The sequence below is a fragment of the Urocitellus parryii genome, unplaced genomic scaffold (genome assembly GCF_045843805.1).
Source record: "Urocitellus parryii isolate mUroPar1 unplaced genomic scaffold, mUroPar1.hap1 Scaffold_37, whole genome shotgun sequence".
Lineage (NCBI taxonomy): Eukaryota > Metazoa > Chordata > Mammalia > Rodentia > Sciuridae > Urocitellus > Urocitellus parryii.
In genome coordinates this window covers 9,076,911-9,095,199 of record NW_027553327.1, presented here as the reverse complement: position 1 = coordinate 9,095,199, position 18,289 = coordinate 9,076,911, and the positions used below count along the sequence as shown (strand labels likewise).

General features: G+C 34.5%; 1 protein-coding gene across 1 annotated transcript in view; it reads right to left on the bottom strand.

The window, feature by feature from the left end:
* The window catches only part of LOC144252189 (adhesion G-protein coupled receptor V1-like), a 96,820-nt gene that overhangs the window by 61,783 nt on the left and 16,748 nt on the right, over positions 1–18,289 (bottom strand). The window contains 12 exon segments of the mRNA XM_077794683.1: positions 3,413–3,520; positions 3,850–3,996; positions 4,099–4,221; positions 4,223–4,257; positions 5,848–5,972; positions 6,668–6,843; positions 9,382–9,644; positions 12,453–12,594; positions 13,180–13,318; positions 13,437–13,515; positions 15,512–15,605; positions 17,583–17,746. Of these exon segments, the coding sequence (XP_077650809.1) occupies positions 3,413–3,520; positions 3,850–3,996; positions 4,099–4,221; positions 4,223–4,257; positions 5,848–5,972; positions 6,668–6,843; positions 9,382–9,644; positions 12,453–12,594; positions 13,180–13,318; positions 13,437–13,515; positions 15,512–15,605; positions 17,583–17,746 (1,595 nt within the window).

Here is an 18,289-nt window from a genome sequence, read left to right as displayed (position 1 = left end):
CTCGGGAATTAGACCAAAAACTTTACAACTACTAGAAGAAAACATAGTCTCCATAGTCCATCATATAGATGCTGACAAGACCCCCAAAGTGCAAGAAATAAAATGAAGAATAAATGAATGCCATAAAACTAAAAAGCTTGTCTACAGCAAAGGAAACAATTAAGAACATGAAGAGAGAGATGACAGAAAGGGAAAGAATCTTGGCCAGCTATTCTTCTGATAGGGGATTAATATCCAGAAGATTAAAAAAACTTAGCACCAAATATAATATAATAATAATAATAATGCAATCAATAAATGGGCAAAAGATCTAAACAGAAACTTCTCAAAAGATGAAACACAAATGGCCAACAAATATACGAAAAAAATGTTCAACAGCTATCAGGAAAATATAAATCAAAATTGCAATACAATATAATCTCAACCCAGTCAGAATGGCACTGCTCAAGAATATGAATAATAATTGCTGGCGATGTTGGGGGGGGAAAGGTACACTTGAACATGGTTGGTGTGACTACTAAACCACTCTGAAGAGCAGTATGGAGATTCCTCAAAAACCTAGAGATGGAACCACCCTATGACCTAGATATCCCACTCCTTGGTATTTTTCCAGAGAGACATAAGATTGACACACTGCAGGGATATAGCCACCTCAAAGTGTATAGCAGCAAAATTTCAATAGGTAACTTATGGAATCAACCCAGATGCCAATAAATAGATGACTGGAATAGAATGAATATATATATATATATATATATATATATATATATATATATATACACACACACACATAAACATATACATATATATATTCTTAATATGTATCACAATTATGATACATACACACACACACAATGGAGTTTTACTCAGCCATAAAAAAGAATGAAATGATGGCACTTGGTGGTAAATGGATGAAAATGGAAAATATCATGTTAAGTGAAATTAGCCAAACTCAGAGACTCAAAGTTTATATGCAGAAGCTAGAGTAAAATAAGGAAAGGAGGAGATAAGGAAAGGATAATACAAATGAATCAAATATTAAATAATAGACAAGTGAAAGGAGGTCTAGCAGAGTGGAGGAAAGGGATGGAGAGGGGAAGGAGGATGGAAGGGAAAAAGAGGAGGGAAAAATGGATATCATGAACTAAAATAGATTTCCATGCATGTATGAGTTTTTCAGGATGAATGCAACTACTATGCATAACTATAAAGCTCTAATTTAAAAAAGAAAAAATAATAATTATGCAGTCAACAGTTAGGACTTTTGACACAAGCATTAAGCTAGGAGCCTGGGTACACTGACCTCCTCCTTTATCACTCTTATTAACGATGAGGAAAAGGCAAAAACTCACATAGCAATAACTGAACAAATGATGACCATAAATTAAAACTGGTACTGAAGCCAAAAGTCAGGATGATATGATGAAAGAAATGTATGTATTAGGGGAATGAAGTTAGAAGGAATGACATGACAGTTTCTAAGATACAGATGGTTATGGTGCTCTGAATAAAAACTAGCCCAGAAAGCTGACAGTGCTAAGAGGTTGAACAGTCAAGATAGGAAAGGGGAGGTCATGAAGTATCCTTTCTTGGGTGACCATACAATTACCATTCATGTAGGGGTTCTTTAGAGATTGAAATATTAATAATAATTATACAAGGACATGGCATGATCCAGTGCTATCCTGGGCTAGAAGAAATATGGTTATCCTACATATATAGTATACTAACTAATGCTAAATTTATTATCATTGGGAATCACTAAATTTTTTAAATGAGTAACATGAATCAATATTTTTAAAAGATTACTCTCGCTACCAATAGAGAATGAATCTGAGGAGATCAGAGAACTTCAGAGACTTGCTTGGAGACTAGCAGTTCAGGTAAGAAAAGATAAGAACTACGCTTAGATGGAGATGAGCTGAGGTGGAAAGAAATGTCTACACTCAAAAATATTATGGAGACACAGATTCAAAAACACTTAATGATCAATTAGATGTGAAAGAAAAAAAAGGGGGTAATTCAACAAAATATATCACAGAATTCTCCCTTGAGCACTTGCATTTCTGAGGTTACTACTTCCCGAGATAAAAGCAAATACTCAAGCACAGTTTCATAGAGAAAATTAATTACAGTTCAGCTTGATATACATTATAACACACTCCTAAAATATATTTAAGTGGATGCATCAATAGGCAGTTAGACATTCAAGTCTGGACTACAGAGGAAAGGTTGCAGATATGATTTGAAAGACATTAGCCTACAGCTGATATGTAAAGCTAGCCTAATGTTCCTATGAAGAGCTACAGAACTGATGAAATTTCCCATAGTAGGTGAAAAGAAAGAAGAAATATGAACTAAAACTGAATTATGGAATACTCTAAGACATATTGATTCAGAAAAGGGAGGAGGATCCAGCAATGGAGACTGAGCAGACAGAGTTCTTAAGAAGGAAAGCCTTGTGGTATCACAAAGCAAGAGTAGAGGAGGATGAGATTTGGGTATGACTAAGTCTCATGCTGGTGGGAAGTTGTATATGACAGTGATAAACATATCCACTAGATTTGGCAACCCAGTCGCCATGGGTGAGCATGAGAAGTAGACAAAGCTAGCTGACACTTCTCTCACAACGTCCTACCGAAAAGGAGAGAAAATAAATGAAAAAAAAGAAATCAGAAAGGGAAGAGATCAAGGGATTTCGTTGTAAACTGAACAATTCTCAACTATTTATGCCAACTGTAATAATTTCGTGGAGAAAGAAATGCCAGCTATGGAGGGAATAACTAAACCTTATGAAGGCTGAGGGGCAGCCATGTGAAAGGAAGGGCTTCTCCAGAAGGACACTCCTCCGCTGCAGCAGGAGGGAGGGGCAACACTGGCTTTTAAGTGGAATTTTGAATTTGGTGTTGGGAAAATAAGTAATCTCCCTCTAGTGACTTTCATTTCACTGAGGTCATTAGTTGAAAATGAGGCGATAAGAAGCATGTACAGAAGCACCAGAGACAAAAATTATCAATTAAGCATTAAGGAGATTATAAGATGTAGTGTGCTAGAAAAATGTGAAATTTCTGGGGTGATGCTGAGTGCCCAATTGGTAATGTTAATCATGAATTTTTAGTGATACCATCTATCTAGCTGTGTGATTTTCCTCCATAATGTTTTCCAACTCAATTAAATTCTTATTAAATGTTCATGTTTATGATTACATTTGCTTTGGCTCTTGAAGAACATATAATATTCATAACTGTTGTTTAAAAGTTAATTGGGACCAATAAATATTCATATTCTCCTTTACTACTTTACCACAAACTATGGTTTTCTTTTATACCAAATCTCTAGACCCTACCTCATAACTTTCAATTACAGTATTTTTTTAAAAGTTGGGGAGATCTTCATTTTCAAAGATTCAAACCTGAGTTAATTCGGAATCCTCTCTTTGACTTGCAACAATTAAATAATCTTGACTGTCTGAAGTAAAATATCTTACTTGGGAACTCTCAGAAATAATGATTGTTTGCACCTGCAAGGAAGACAGAAAAGTGGGAATAAAAATTTAAAGAGTTTAACTCAGAAAGGCACTAAATATTATACTAATGAGTTAGTATTTGATGTTTAAGACTCGATGTTTAAAACTATTCTGATCACTAGGTATGCATATATCATAAGCATACATCATTTCAAGCCAACAAAAATAGCCCCCGTTTAAGATACATGCTACAATTTGTATCAACTTGCAAAAAGTGCTGTTACTCATTAACATAGAATATACATTGTCATCCATTTAGATCAGTCTTACAAATCTGAATTTCTTTTAGGTAAAGCAATATAAAATGAAGATTTTGTTTTTACCAGGAATAACTGGAATCCAGATGTGAAGGTATACACACTGTTAACAGAAGACTTCTCTTCATTTCTTTCTTTATGAGTAATTACAAAGTAGGGGGAAAGACCAATCTTAAAGGCCTCACAAGTTTTAGGATTTTGTATCATTAAATCCTAGAAAATGAGAATTACAAAAAACAGTTAACTCATAATGTATCTCACATTTACTTGTATATTTTATTTTGTGCACTGTGGAAAAAAATAAGCAATGTTTACCTTTACTGGAATAAAAATCCCTTGCCATCGGTAAATAGTAAATGATGATTTTCTTAACATTATACCATATACTGAATCTTCCAAAGTAAAGAAACACCAGCCAGAAACTGGCTTGTCCAAAAAAACTTTGAAATATGGAAAAGACAACATCCATTCCCCCTAAAAAACATAAATCATTATTTACCAGTGCATAATTCCTTCTCAAACTTATCTGCTCTAATTTGTTATTTAAACATTGAGACTAATGACTTCAATACAAATGAATTCCCCATGGTGTGTGTGTGTGTGTGTGTGTGTGTGTGTGTGTGTGTGTGAGAGAGAGAGAGAGAGAGAGAGAGAGAGAGAGAGAGACAGGGACAGAGAGAGAGAGAGACAGGGACAGAGAGAGAGAGAGAGAGAGACAGGGACAGAGAGAGAGAGAGAGAAAGAGGCTAGAAAACTTAAAAATAGTAACTTAAAATAACAATTATGGATAACAAAAGGAGTACTAATACTTCACTCTATAGCCATATGAACTTTCCCAAGGTCTATTTAAATATAAATACTTGCTAACTGTAATTTTAAAGGGAAATATGCTAAAACATGTTTTATTTCTTTCTTTTCTTTTTTCCAGCACTGGGGTTTGGACTCAGGACCCTGGGCATGCTAGGCAAGCACTCTGACATTGAGCAATAGCCCCAGCCCGTCTCCCACCCTTTAACACACTCTTCTAGTATCTGCAATCTACTGTTTTCTCCTGTATTTCTCACCAGGTCTCCAAATCCCCTTCGTGAGATCACTCTGCTATCCCTAGCCATTCAATCTGATGCTTTTCAATTTTCAGGCTGGGTCTTCTTCCCTTCTCTGTCTAGAGCTCCTCTTCTCAGATTGTTAAATCAATGTCCATGACTTTAAAAACAGTAACACATGTCAGATCCCTAAGTCTATCTTGCAGCAGAGACCTTCCTTTGAGTATAAACGCCTTCTCAAAAGGAACTCAAACTTAAAATGTGCTAAAACAGATTTATTTTAATTCCCTCGCCAAAACAACACCTAGCCTTCTTTCACACATCTCTTAGTCAGTGGCAAGACACTCTATCCTACCACACAAGCTGAGGAACTAGGAGTCATCTGGGTCTCACCCTCACCCTTGCACCCAGTTCATCACCTGCTCTAAACTTCCATCATCTGTTGCCCTTTTGCTCATCTCCATGCATCCTCTCTTCTCTGCTATACCAACCAATTCTTTACACGGTCCTATGAATAACACTTAAAAATGCAAACATGATCATACCATACCATCTTCCCCATGCCTAAACCACTCAAAGGTTTTCCATTAACTCTGGGATAAAAGATTGACATCCATAAAATATTTCTCAAGTTCTTCAATGATCTCTGCATCTCCCCTATTTCTGTACTCCCTATTCACTGAGGTTCTTCAATTATGACATGTCCTTTTATGCCTGAGTTTCCTGCCTCTAAAGCTTCCCCCTCGTGTCTCCCAGGTTCCTCCAACCCAGTTCTTTGCATAATTGATTCCTCCACATTGATTTTTACTTATTGTTTTGGTACACCTTAAATTCTAAGCTCCATGAGCTCAGTAACATTCCTAGGCACTCAATAAATATTCTTGGATATAGTAATAAAATTAAATATCTGTTTCCCATTTTTAATAAACCCATAAATTATAATTCATGGAAATAATGTAAATCTTATACATGCAACATTTCTGAGTTACAGCATTTTTTTCTCATAAAAAACTAAACATACTCATGCCAAGGGCTGTTTCAGATATCGTCTCCCACTGCACACTCACAGCTAAATCAATGCCATTAGTACACGACACATTTAAGTATACCATTCTGTTGGTTTCTTCAATATCTATAGAAGTGGCTCTGAAATTGTGGAAAACAGAAAAAGAATATAATTTCTACATATTTAAAATATATGTCACATTACCAGTATATGCTTAATATGCTTCTACATTTATACAACCCAAATGACATGCACAAATTTGATACATGAATATTTTCAAGACAAATGTGTGCTTGAAAATATTCATTTATGGAGTTTTTTTAAGTACAAATGCAACACTTATAATCAGAAAATACTGAAGATCAGTAATTTAACATTACACATTTTAAAACTGTCTTTTTTGAATTTTTTCACACATAAATCAAAAACATCTGACAGGAAAAAACAGGAAATTCTTAGTATAAGAATAAAACTAAATCTCTTAATATACTGTATATAAATATCTGTCAGTTTCCAAAGGAAATTTTATAATTATAATCATTTTAATATGTTTAAAGAGTCATGTATTTGGATTAGGTGACCAAGTATATTTTATATTTTTTCTTGCTTTTTATTTCTAAAATCACAAAATAATGCAGGCCTTTTCCTAGAAGTGTGAAGTATGAGAAAATAAGAATTCTGATGACACCATTAAGCAGGCCATGGTTAAGTCTGGAATTCATTTTAAAAGTCCACTTTACATAATCACACCTCAATTTTCTTTTGCATTTTCTTATGTCAAAAATTATTTCTTCCTTATTTTCAGAAGTGACATTTTCTTATAAATAAATTATACCTATTTTCAATAGCAGAAATACTGAACAGCCCCAAAGGGGCCTGATTTTGTAATACTGTTATCAAGGTTTGAACCTGAGCCCCTAGTCTAGCACCTCCCGTCGGATTAAACAAGGTGCAAACAAAATGCTCATCCATTTCTGGTTCTGTGTCTAATACAGCAGAAATGTGCAGGGCCTGAAAACAAAATAAAAAAAGTAAAGTTACTAGAATAGAATATATTTGCAAAACACATACAGAGAAATTTACTAAACATTTTAGAAACCAAAATAATGTCTTTCAAAAAACAGCACCTCTTTTTTATTTAATAATGGTCCCCATAATGTGATAGCTACTTTTGGGATTTTCATGTTATTACTTTTGGTATTTTCAACACTGTGGTACACTACATGGAAGTGTCTAAAAAATAAATGACATTTTTAAATAACACAGAATAAAATATTAAAATATTAAATTCATGTCCTTTTTTGGGATACTTTTTTATCCTGCTCTGGCTATATAACTTCATTAATGTCTTTGTAGTCTAGGATTCACCATTAAAAAGCCATGGTAGAGGGGCTGGGGTTCTGGCTCAGGGGTAGCACTTCCCTAGCATGTGTGAGGCACTGGGTTGAATTCTCAGCACCACATATAAATAAATAAAGGTCCATTGACAATTAAAATATATATATTACAAAAAAGCCATAGTAGGAACAAATTAGAAAACAACCCAAATGTTCATCAACAGGAAAATGGATAAATAAATGGTGATCTGTTCCACAAAACTCTATTCAACAATAAAAAAGGATCAGCTACGGATGTCCGCAACCACACAAAAGAAGCATGAAAGGAGCATGAAAGAAGCTAAACACAAAATAATAGATACTATAAGGCCCTATTTATACAAAGCTCAAGAATCAGCAAAAATGAGTCAATTAAAACATTACAAAGTGGTTTCCTCTTGAAAAGGCAAGATGCCAAAGAGAACCATCTGGGTAATAGTAGTGTTAATATCTTTAATCTGAGTGGAGGTATTATGTTTTGGATATGAAATGTTGTCCAAAGTCTCATCTGCTCAGAGGTAGACTTTTTGGAAAGTGATAAATCACGATGGCTCTGATCTCATCAGTAGATTAATCCACTGATGGCTGAATGGATTACTTGTATTAAGTGGGTCACAAGGGATAGAGGTTTTCCTGGAAAGGTCTGGGTTCTCTCTGGCACTTTCCTCTTGCTTTCTGTTTTCCCCGGGTGCAATAAGCTGAGCAGCTTTCCTCAACTCCACCCTTCCACCAAGATGATTCTACCTTGGAGCCCGATGACACAGACTGAATCCTCTGAAATGCTAAGCCAAAATAAATCTTTCCCCACTAAGTTGTTCTTATCAGTATTTTGTTCATAGTGATGAAAAGCTGACTAATACAGGTCATTATATGTGTGTATACTATGTTTAAAATCATTAATCCATATGCTTGGAATTGGTGCATTTTACTATTTATATGTCAAAATAAAAACGTGGAGCAAAAACAGTTGTGTGAGCCAAAAATATTTAATCTAATTTTCTCTAATGTTTAATTTACCAAATGAACAAAAGTTTTACTTAAATACACGCCGAGAAAAAGACACAAAATATTACAGTAAAAAAATTTTAAACATTTTAAATTACAAAAAAATTATTAAGAGAAAAATGTGAATAAAGCAATGACAAATTTTAATATACTTCAAATTTGAACTTTTGTATTTTTCACAATTTAAGTGTGTCTTTGAAGAAATCAAAGATTTTAAATTTGGAAGAACGTTTAAAAAATGAACAAAAAATATGTTGAACTTTACAAAAACTTAAAATTGAGAAAGTTATTTGATTGTTAGATGAATTAGTTTAGAGGAAAGGGCTGCAAATGTATTTCTTTTTTTTAAGAGAGAGTGAGAGGGGAGAGAGGGGAGAGAGAGGGAGAGAGGGAGAGAGGGAGAGAGGGAGAGAGGGAGAGAGAGAGAGAGAGACAGAGAGAGAGAGAATTTTTAATATTTATTTTTTAGTTCTCGGCGGACACAACATCTTTGTTGGTATGTGGTGCTGAGGATCGAACCCGGGCCGCACGCATGCCAGGCGAGCCCCAAATGTATTTCTTTAAAGCAGTATTTTAGCTAGCTTGAAAAATGTCTAAAGATAATTCGATTAACTAATTTAAACTTCAACTATATTTTTAAAAATAAAGTTTAGTAGGAACAGAAAATCAATATACAGGAATGGAAAATATATAGAAAAATAAATTGGGAAACTAAACTTATGTAAGGATAGATCACATTCATAATTAATCTCAAATCCAGGATTTTTCTCTTTAAAACACTATTCCTATTCTCAAACAGTTTGAAGCAGCAGTCACATGCTGCTTAATTAAAATATAGCAAAAAGAAATGACTGACTGAGGCTGGGAGCTTTTTTGGCTTATGCTTTACATATAAAGTGAAGTATACCATTTAAATAAGTTTGGAATTTAAAATAAAAAAAATGTGTATTTTTATTATTTCCATATTTCTCTATTAATAGTAAATTCCTTCAGTTGCCCTCTATACATATTATATAGTACATTAGCACTTGTCACATAATAATCTAATCATGTCTTTATTTCTCACCTAAGTTGGAAATATCTTTTTCTTCTTTTGAGGATGCAGGAAAAAATATTTTGTAAATATTAGAGTTATAAGCTTCATCCTCATTAAAGTTGCATACTGTACCTTGAGTCGAACACCTTCTTCTAATACAATATAGCCTTTGGAAGGAGTCAGGTCCTTGGATTCTGTTGAAGAATTCACTTCCGTGACAATGAACTGAACTGTCACAGTTCCAAACAGTCCTCGTGCAGGTTCCCGAACAAAGTACAAGACCGCAACGCTTTCCTGAACATAGAGAGCTGCTGGCTCTCTCAGGAAAAAGTGCTCACTGTTGTTAAATGATAGAACTCCAGGGCCATCATCATTAGCAAGGATGGTAATTACAGCTGTCAAAACAAAAATATTCAATGATAAGTGAAAATAAGAAGGGCTGTTATAAATGCTGAAATGAGTGTGGATATTTCATTGGAAAGAAGGTCAACTCTCGACCTCAAGTGATCATTTTAAGAGTACCTTTTCCTTTTTTTAAAAGAGAGGTCATTTTTAAAGCATTACATAAAATTTCATATTCCTTTATTATATGAAAATACTCTGCAATCTTAGAATGGAAGGTAGGTTTGTCAACCTGATGTGATGCTACCTCTCAGAAGTCAACAGCAGAGACCAAATTTAATGATGAAACAGTGAAAACATTCCCAGTAAAAACAGAAGTTAACCAATCCCTAAAACACAAATGCCAAATGTCATCTTTGATATAAGGAGAGCAACTAAGAACAGAATAGGGAGGAAGAGCATGAGAAGAAGATCACCACTAAACAGGGACGAGAGGGTGGAGGGAAAGAGAGAGAGAAGGGAAATTGCATGGTAAAGAAAGGAGACCCTCATTGTTATACAAAATTACATGTAAGAGGAAGTGAGGGGAAAGGGGAAAAAAACAAGAGAGAGAAATGAATTACAGTAGATGGGGTAGAGAGAAAAGATGGGAGGGGAGGGGAGGGGGGATAGTAGAGGATAGGAAAGGGAGCAGAATACCACATACACTAGTATGGCAGTAGGTAAAAAAGTGGATGTGTAACAGATGTGAATCTGCAATATGTATATGGGGTAAAATTGGGAGTTCATAATCCACTTGAATCAAATGTATAAAATATGATATGTCAAGAGCTTTGTAATGTTTTGAACAACTAATAATAACAATAAAAAAAAGAAAGAAACAAGATAATGATGACTGCCAGCACTGCTACTGCTCAACATGTCCTGGAGCTATCCGTCAGGCAAAGGTAATGGAAAAGAAGGTCCAGAACTTTCATCCTTAAATGAAATGCTTGTCTACTAACAAGATACAAGAAAAAAATTATCATATGATAAGAGTTTGAAATATAAATTTAGAAGAGATTCAAGATAGTGGAATAGAGGAAGGTTGCATTTCCAGTTGCTCCATGACTCCACACTCAAGCAGCAGGAGAACTGCTTCTCAGCAAGGTGGGTAAAAAAAGGGAACTGAAATTCAATTTTAGACAATCATGGTCTCTTAGAAACATAGAAATGAAGATGCATTGAACAAAGAACAAGAAAGAGTACATTGGAGCCAACTTGGTAGCAGCAGCAGCAGCAGCACTGATTGGCCACAGAGGGGAGGGGTAATATATATAGAGAGAGACACAACCTATTGGCATGGAAAAACCTATGGATGATAAAAAGTCATAATTTAGCTATCCAGAGGCTGCACAACAGGCTCTTGTTTGAAATGTGCTTGTTGTGAACTCTGTTTCTCTCAACCTGACATGGAAGTCATCTTGAGGAGGCCACCTTGCAGTTTGCTGCTGCAGAAGCCTGTAAGATCAAACAAGAACTGCCATAATGTCCCATCATGTGGCCCAACGTGTACCTAGTAGAACACAATTGCAAGAGTTATGGAGAATATTGTACCCATGGTGATTCAAGTAAGAAATACAGAGGGGAGTGCAACTCACTAACCCTTTGAGTCTGGTGGCTCACATAACCAGCTGAAGAGATCATGAAACTGAACAAGTGGGTATGAATACACTTAGGGACTAAGTGTGGGAAGGCCATGTTTGTGGGCAACAGAGTGTGTAAGACTTATAGAGACGTGAAACACGTGGAGAAGACTGGCTTTCCTGTCCTACAAATAGAATTCTAGGGAGATTCCTGAGATCCTGGCAGCGATTGCCATCAGCCTGGCACTAGGAATGTGTGTTCTCCAGGGAAGATAATACTCAACAAAGTCCTTAAGCTCTGATTAGACCTAAGCCCTAGCCACCAGAACATCACTACTAGGACTGTGCAGAAGCTCCACACTCGGAGTGCATCAATGTTATCTGTCTGCACAAAACTGCAGTTGATAGTACTTCCCGTTCCTTCCTGTCTTATAATGGTAAGCAGGGAAGCTGAAAGCTATTTCAAACAACTTCAATGTTAGGCCAACCCAGTAGGCAGTTTAGTGAACAACACAAAAAGAGGAAGGAGTTAACCCCCAACCAAGGTTGTGTCTCTTACTCTCAATACATAGCCCAAGAAGAAACAGAATGACAGTTGAGGATAGGCACCGACATCCACCTTTATCAACACTTTGAAACACCTAAGTGGAGATGATTCTTTAAGTGTGCATGTGTGTATGTATTCTTGCTGGAGTGATTCGTTGGTAGACATACATACATACATACATTTTTTTTTATCTCAGTTTTAGCATTTTTTAAACATGTTTATTTTTCCTTGAATTGACCCTTAAGGGTCTGTGTTTTTGTCTTGTTAATTTTGGTTTTGTTTTGTTTCTTTTTTTACTTGTTTCTCTTTCTCTCCTTTTTTTTCTTCTCACAGTCAAATTCTCTTATACATTCTTTTTCTTTCCCTTTATTTTGTTTTACCTATTTTTCTCCTCCTCCTTTATAGCCATCACTTGAGACATATTTTCTGCATTCTCTCTGTTCATGTTTTGAACATTCTAAATTGTGGAAATGACTCAATAGTATCTTTAGTACCAACTAACTCTTTTTTTGTTCTTTACATAAATATATCCATTCAAAAACACTGACATAGAATTCCAAGATGCCTAATTTAAAATGTTTTTTTTTATTCTAAGTAGAAATCATGAAGTCTCTCTAATCTGTCTCTCCCCCAAATTAGGGAAACAAGCATGAGAAAGAGGTGGCTATGGAGAAGAAATTGTCAAATACCTATTGTCTGTTGCCCCAGTTCCAGTCCAGGAGAAGGATTTGTTAAAATGAGCTGAAATTTTTCATCTCCTTCTGGAATGTCATCATCAAGAATCATGATTTCTATATTTTTATGTCTTTCTCCATCAGAAAAATGAAGACTCTGGTTAAAAGTTAAAAGGAATAATATCATTTAAAAAAACATTTTTTAATAAAATGTTTGGGATGAAACAATATAGTTTCGAACACAAAGAATTAGCTATCTTAATTTATTTAAATTGACAGTGTTTTATTTTAAAAGTAAAATTTATGGAGGAAAAGAAGAAGCTGAACATCTGATTAAGGGGAAAAAGTTACTAAGAAACAAAGTAAAAAGTTTTTAAAACACAAAGTGTTTCAGTAAGTTAAACACAATGAAATAAAGGATAAAAATTTCAAGATAAGAAACACTTTGAGAAGGTCATCTAATGATATGAGTTCCTTAACACAAGATCTGTATTCTCCAATACCAATTGTTACAATAGAAAAATTAATCTGCACAGAATAATTGTTACAATAAGACTAAATTTATATTACTTACTAAAATACTAAAATTATTTTGCCACATGAATATCTGTTCTAATTTACTGTGAATTGGGTTATATAATAGTGTACCAATTTACGTAGCACATAAGTCACTATAATTCTCAGGGAACAGTAATTTTAAAATAATGCATAAAGGTCGTCTGGGATAGATGTCAAGACCTACCACTGGGGTGAAGATGTAATCCAGCCCCAGTTGTGCTTCCAAATTCTGGGCGTACACAAACAAGGACACATGGCCAAGAGCCTCTTCACTCCTGTGAGCTACCAATATTACACTTTCAAGGGTTTCATTTACTTCAAATCTGTAAGAACAGAAAAAGAAAGTAAAGAAAGTATTTTTTTTTCCTATTTTGAACTTCTATTTGGTAGATGGTAAAAGATCTGAAGCTTGGAGAAGGGCTCACAGAGCCTTGGGATCACCTGCTGTGCTGCCATTGAATCATCCCTCAGGCACCATTGTTAGCATCAATAATGATTTGTGCAGTCAAGCCTTCTGAATCTGAAAAATATGCAGACGTATTTAGTACAAATTTATTACTATAAATTTTGTATAAAGTTTTATTATTAAACTTTAAATTTTTATTATGCTTGATCTAGAATTTAAAGATAGTCCCTATGAGATTATATAATTCCTAATATGAATATTGCTGATATTACTCAAACGATTTTAAGACTACAAAGGCACCAATGCTATTAACATCTGAAAAAGACCACTTTGCTAACAAGAGCCACTGACTTATAAAACTTAAATCAACCACGAACAGCATGAAATAATAAGCAACTAAGGTTATGGAGCTTCTCCTATTATTTTAATAAAATTTAAAACTTGGCACCTCTGTTCTGTAATAGAACTGTTTCAGATGGGAAGGAGTAGAGAGGAAGAAAAAAGAGGTAAAAGAAATGAGAAGAGAAGGGCAGACCAGGATTTGCACAGAGACAGAGACAGGTCTGGTAAAGAGACACAAGGACAGGGATACACAAATCAGAAAGCAAGAAAGATGAGGTTTCTATTAAGGAGAAAAAGAAGGAGAAGAAGAAGAAGACTTTGTAGAATGAAAAAAGAGACTAAGATTGAAGTGAATTTCTCTTATCATTTTTATTTTGTACTCTGTCCATCAAGCTTAATATGTTACCAATACCTGCTATTCAGTCTTGAAATATTAATTAACCCTGTTACTTATGTTTGTTGGTTGTTTTTTTTTAATATTTGCTCTTTTCCTTAGTCTAGGTTGCCTGTGACAGCTGCACAGGTAGAGAAAGGAGTAGGGGTTTATGCACTTCTCTCTAGATTGAAGAGAGCAATACTGAGAGAATATAAAACCAAGAGAGAATATAAAACTAGGATTTGTGCCCATCAGAGTATCCCAGCCCTGCCATTTCATAGCTGTGTGATTTTGGTCATATTAAAATGAGAAGATGTAAGTAACAGCAGTTTGTCACTGAAAACATATGAAATAGGAGCATCATAATGCATTGAACATCACTCCCCTACTCAACCCACCTCTAATATGAATATCACAGAAACAGGAACTATTTTATTAGTTTTCTTAGTATGAAAAATGTTTATCATGTAATCAGACTCTATGGAACAGCCAAGTCATTGCACTTTTCTATTTTTTTGCAAAAGATCTGAAATTTGTCAAACAATAATATGTAGGAAACTAATTACTTCCTTTCAGTGTTCTCAAACTTGTCACAATGAGTCTCTGATGTGAATAAGGAATGCTGTTCCTCAAGCCACTGGGCTTGCCCAGGCTTCTTCTTCACCAGGTTAATGTCCCCTGGGTGCAATATTCTTTCTACCCTCATGATGGGGCCATGGAGCTGGGCACCCTCTGTGCTACTCACCCCCACCCCCTAGTGGGCCATCACACACACACACACACACACACACACACACACACACACACACACACAGGCTTCAGACAAAATCCTTTAATACTAAAACATTCAAACTGCAAACAGGAGTTTTTGCTCCAACATGGGAAGTCATCTTTTTAAAGGAATCTACATAAATCTATACCAAAGTTCAAATTTTACCTTTTAGTCTGTAATGAATTAACTGAGTCTTTTCTAAAGCATGAAAAGAAAAAGATCAAAGGTCAAAAAAGAATCAGAGAACACAACAAACAAACAAAAGATCTCTTACCAAAAAGAAAATAAAATCACCTGAAAGTTGGAGAACAAATGAAAATAGCTAATTAAAATGTTTGAAGAACATGAAAATAAAATGCCTTCCCAAATAGAACTAATTCTATTTTGAGGATTACAAATTTGCTTATAAAATAGTTGTAAAATGTAAAGACCACCACATAGTAATTCTAAATGTGTTTATACTATCCAATGCCCAAAACCACAATAATGCTGCTCTCTAAAATAAATGTAAAAAGCTCACATAGTTGAAATGAACAAACACACTTCTGATTAAAAATGAAGTTACTTTACTTCACTGGAAGGAAGTAAAATGAAACAAGCAAACAAAAGAGCCATCATACCTAGTCTTGGAGGAAAAGAGGTTACAGGGGCCATGATAAGTTCCACATAGGTTAAATTCACCAGGAAATATTCTTCTAGTTCAGGGGTATCATCCTACAAAAATTATATCCATTAAATTCCTTTAATTATGCTTTCAAAAGAATTACAAATCAAAAGCTATTTTTAAGTTGTCTTACAAATATATGCATCAAAGATACAGAAAGTATCAAAATGAAATTGCAGCAGAAAATATCTAAATTGGAAAAAAATAGAAGTATTAAACTTATACCTAGCTATATAGATTGAACAGTATGAAACCACTTAATAATATATTTTCAGCCTAGACCTACATAATACACAAACCAATTATATAAATATATAAACCTGGTTATTTCAAATATAACATGAACAAAACATTTTAAATTCCATAATATACAATATTTAGAATGAGGGATAGAATGATATCATTATAATACACACACACACACACACATTACATATATGCTTTGCAATGAAAGAGATCTTCAAAATTCTATAATTTTAGGTAAGTTGCTTAAATATTAAGGCTCCAATTCAATCATATTTATAATGGAAGAAATAATAGCTACTTTGGGGTGAGATTGTAATAATAATTTAAAATAATGTTTGTGGAGTACATGATCTACAGACAATACTTTTTAAGTGATAGTTATTATTAGTAATCATTAGACCACATAATACCAATGAAAAACAAGGCTGGTGCCTAAGCAAAATCCATGTCAGGAGGAACCAGCCAACCACTAATAGTTACACACTGTGTAACTATTGCTTTTGTTTAACAAACCTGCAGTGTTTTAATCTAGTGCTACTCAAAGAGCAGAAAATGTTGTAAATAGCTAGAGAGAAAGAAAAGTGAAACTGAAAACCCAGGTTTAAAAATTTAGACTATAGGGGGAAGAAAAGAATGGCTATATATTTTCTGTTTTTAAAACTAACATAACTAAGGAATAATCCACTTACTTAAATTCAGTTACATTAACAGATGAGACATTTGAAAGATGACTTGCCTGTGATTTTTGTCAAATCCTGTGTTACCTGTTACATACTGATATAATATTACCTTTTATTTTATAGATTTGGAATTCTCATAATACTACCTTAGCTCATAGTGCCACAGAAATCAAAAAAGCTACTCACTTCAGATGGCTTATCCTACTTTTAAATTAATAAAAATAAAAGACCCTGAGAGAATAGAAGCTCTTAAAACTGGAACCCCCAAAATACATAGTAAATTGAAAAATATTTTTTCAAATGAAATATTCATACTCCACTACATACCATCCCCTAACCTCACTATAATACTATTTTTATAAACCTCTTGGAAATGTATTTTAGTAGCTGAAACACCAAGCCCTAAATCAACATGGGAGTTCACAATATGAAAAATTATTTAAAGTACAATTTCGGCCACCAATGATTACTTTAAGCTTGACCATAATCACATTTTATGGTATCAGTCTCTAGTGAGGTTCCTGCTGTCTCTAACTTAATAGGTTCTACTCACAAAGACTGTGACCTACATGGATATGCTGGTCCAATAAATTGTTTGGAGTAATCAAAATGCTCCTTTGGAACCTCTTAGGCCAGTTTCTTCCTATAGGGAACTTCCCTGAGGAAATTCTCTTTTTCACAAGATGTTTCTATAAGCAAAAGCACAAAAGCAGGATAGCCCATCTAAACAGGAGGAGAAACTTCTGTGTGATTTGAAAAAAAAAATTCATGAAAAATAATAAGCTGAACCAGAAGAGGGAATGAAACAGAAATGAATTCAAGAGTTTCTGGAGATTATAGTTGTAAACTATACCAACTTTATATTAAAGGCAGAGTAATGTTTTAATATAGAGAGAATTAAAAATTATCACATTATCTTAGCTTTCATGAAATTCATTACTTAAAAAGGGCTTGCATGTTTTGCTTGCTGACTTGTACTTCTACTGTTTGGTAGAAATCTCTTCCTGGAATATTAATATGTTTTAGGATATCCTCTCAGGTTCTACTTTGGGGTTACTTCAGGTTTATTATAATAACAGGAAAATAACAAGAGAGTTTTACCTCAAGTATAGTGATGTTGATGGCTGCTGCTGCTTCCCCTTCTTCTAAAATCAGAAAGCCAATTACTGGGACAAAATCAACTTCTGCTTCTGCAAGATTTCCCTCAGTTTGATTCTTCAGACTCAACATTCCAGGAACGGTGGTATAGGTAACATTGATAGCTCCTAATTGAATTGGTTCAAAAAGGTTTTGTAGTTATTTAAACTTCTAAATAAGTCTCACTGTGTCCTTGGCTTTTCCTTTAGCAACTGCAGTAACTTCTAATGTTGACCTCAATTCCTTGGCCTTTCCTATTTCCACAGTCTTTACCATGTGAGGATCAGCGATGGCCCTTTCTGGGTAAGGCATACAAACCCCACCTGGGGACTCTGAGTTTGTGTAATAAAATTGATGATGTGCTAGTCATGAGCCTAGACCTAAGGTTTTCACTTGCTTTCTTGTGCTTCTACTTGTCCAGGAGAAGAATAAAAAACATGGAGAACAGCCAGCCCAGCCAAGCCCAGTGTTATCAGTGAACCCACATGCCACCTCCTACCACATGCTACTGAGATTTGTAACACATCATTTCTGTGCAAATAGATAATTCCCTTGGAATCTTTTTAAAATTAAAGAAGTTATTAAGTACTAAACCAAACTAATAAATATTATTTTTCCTTCGCTGATTTAGTTTAGTAATGGCTTTATCCACACAAGTAGAATACTTAGAA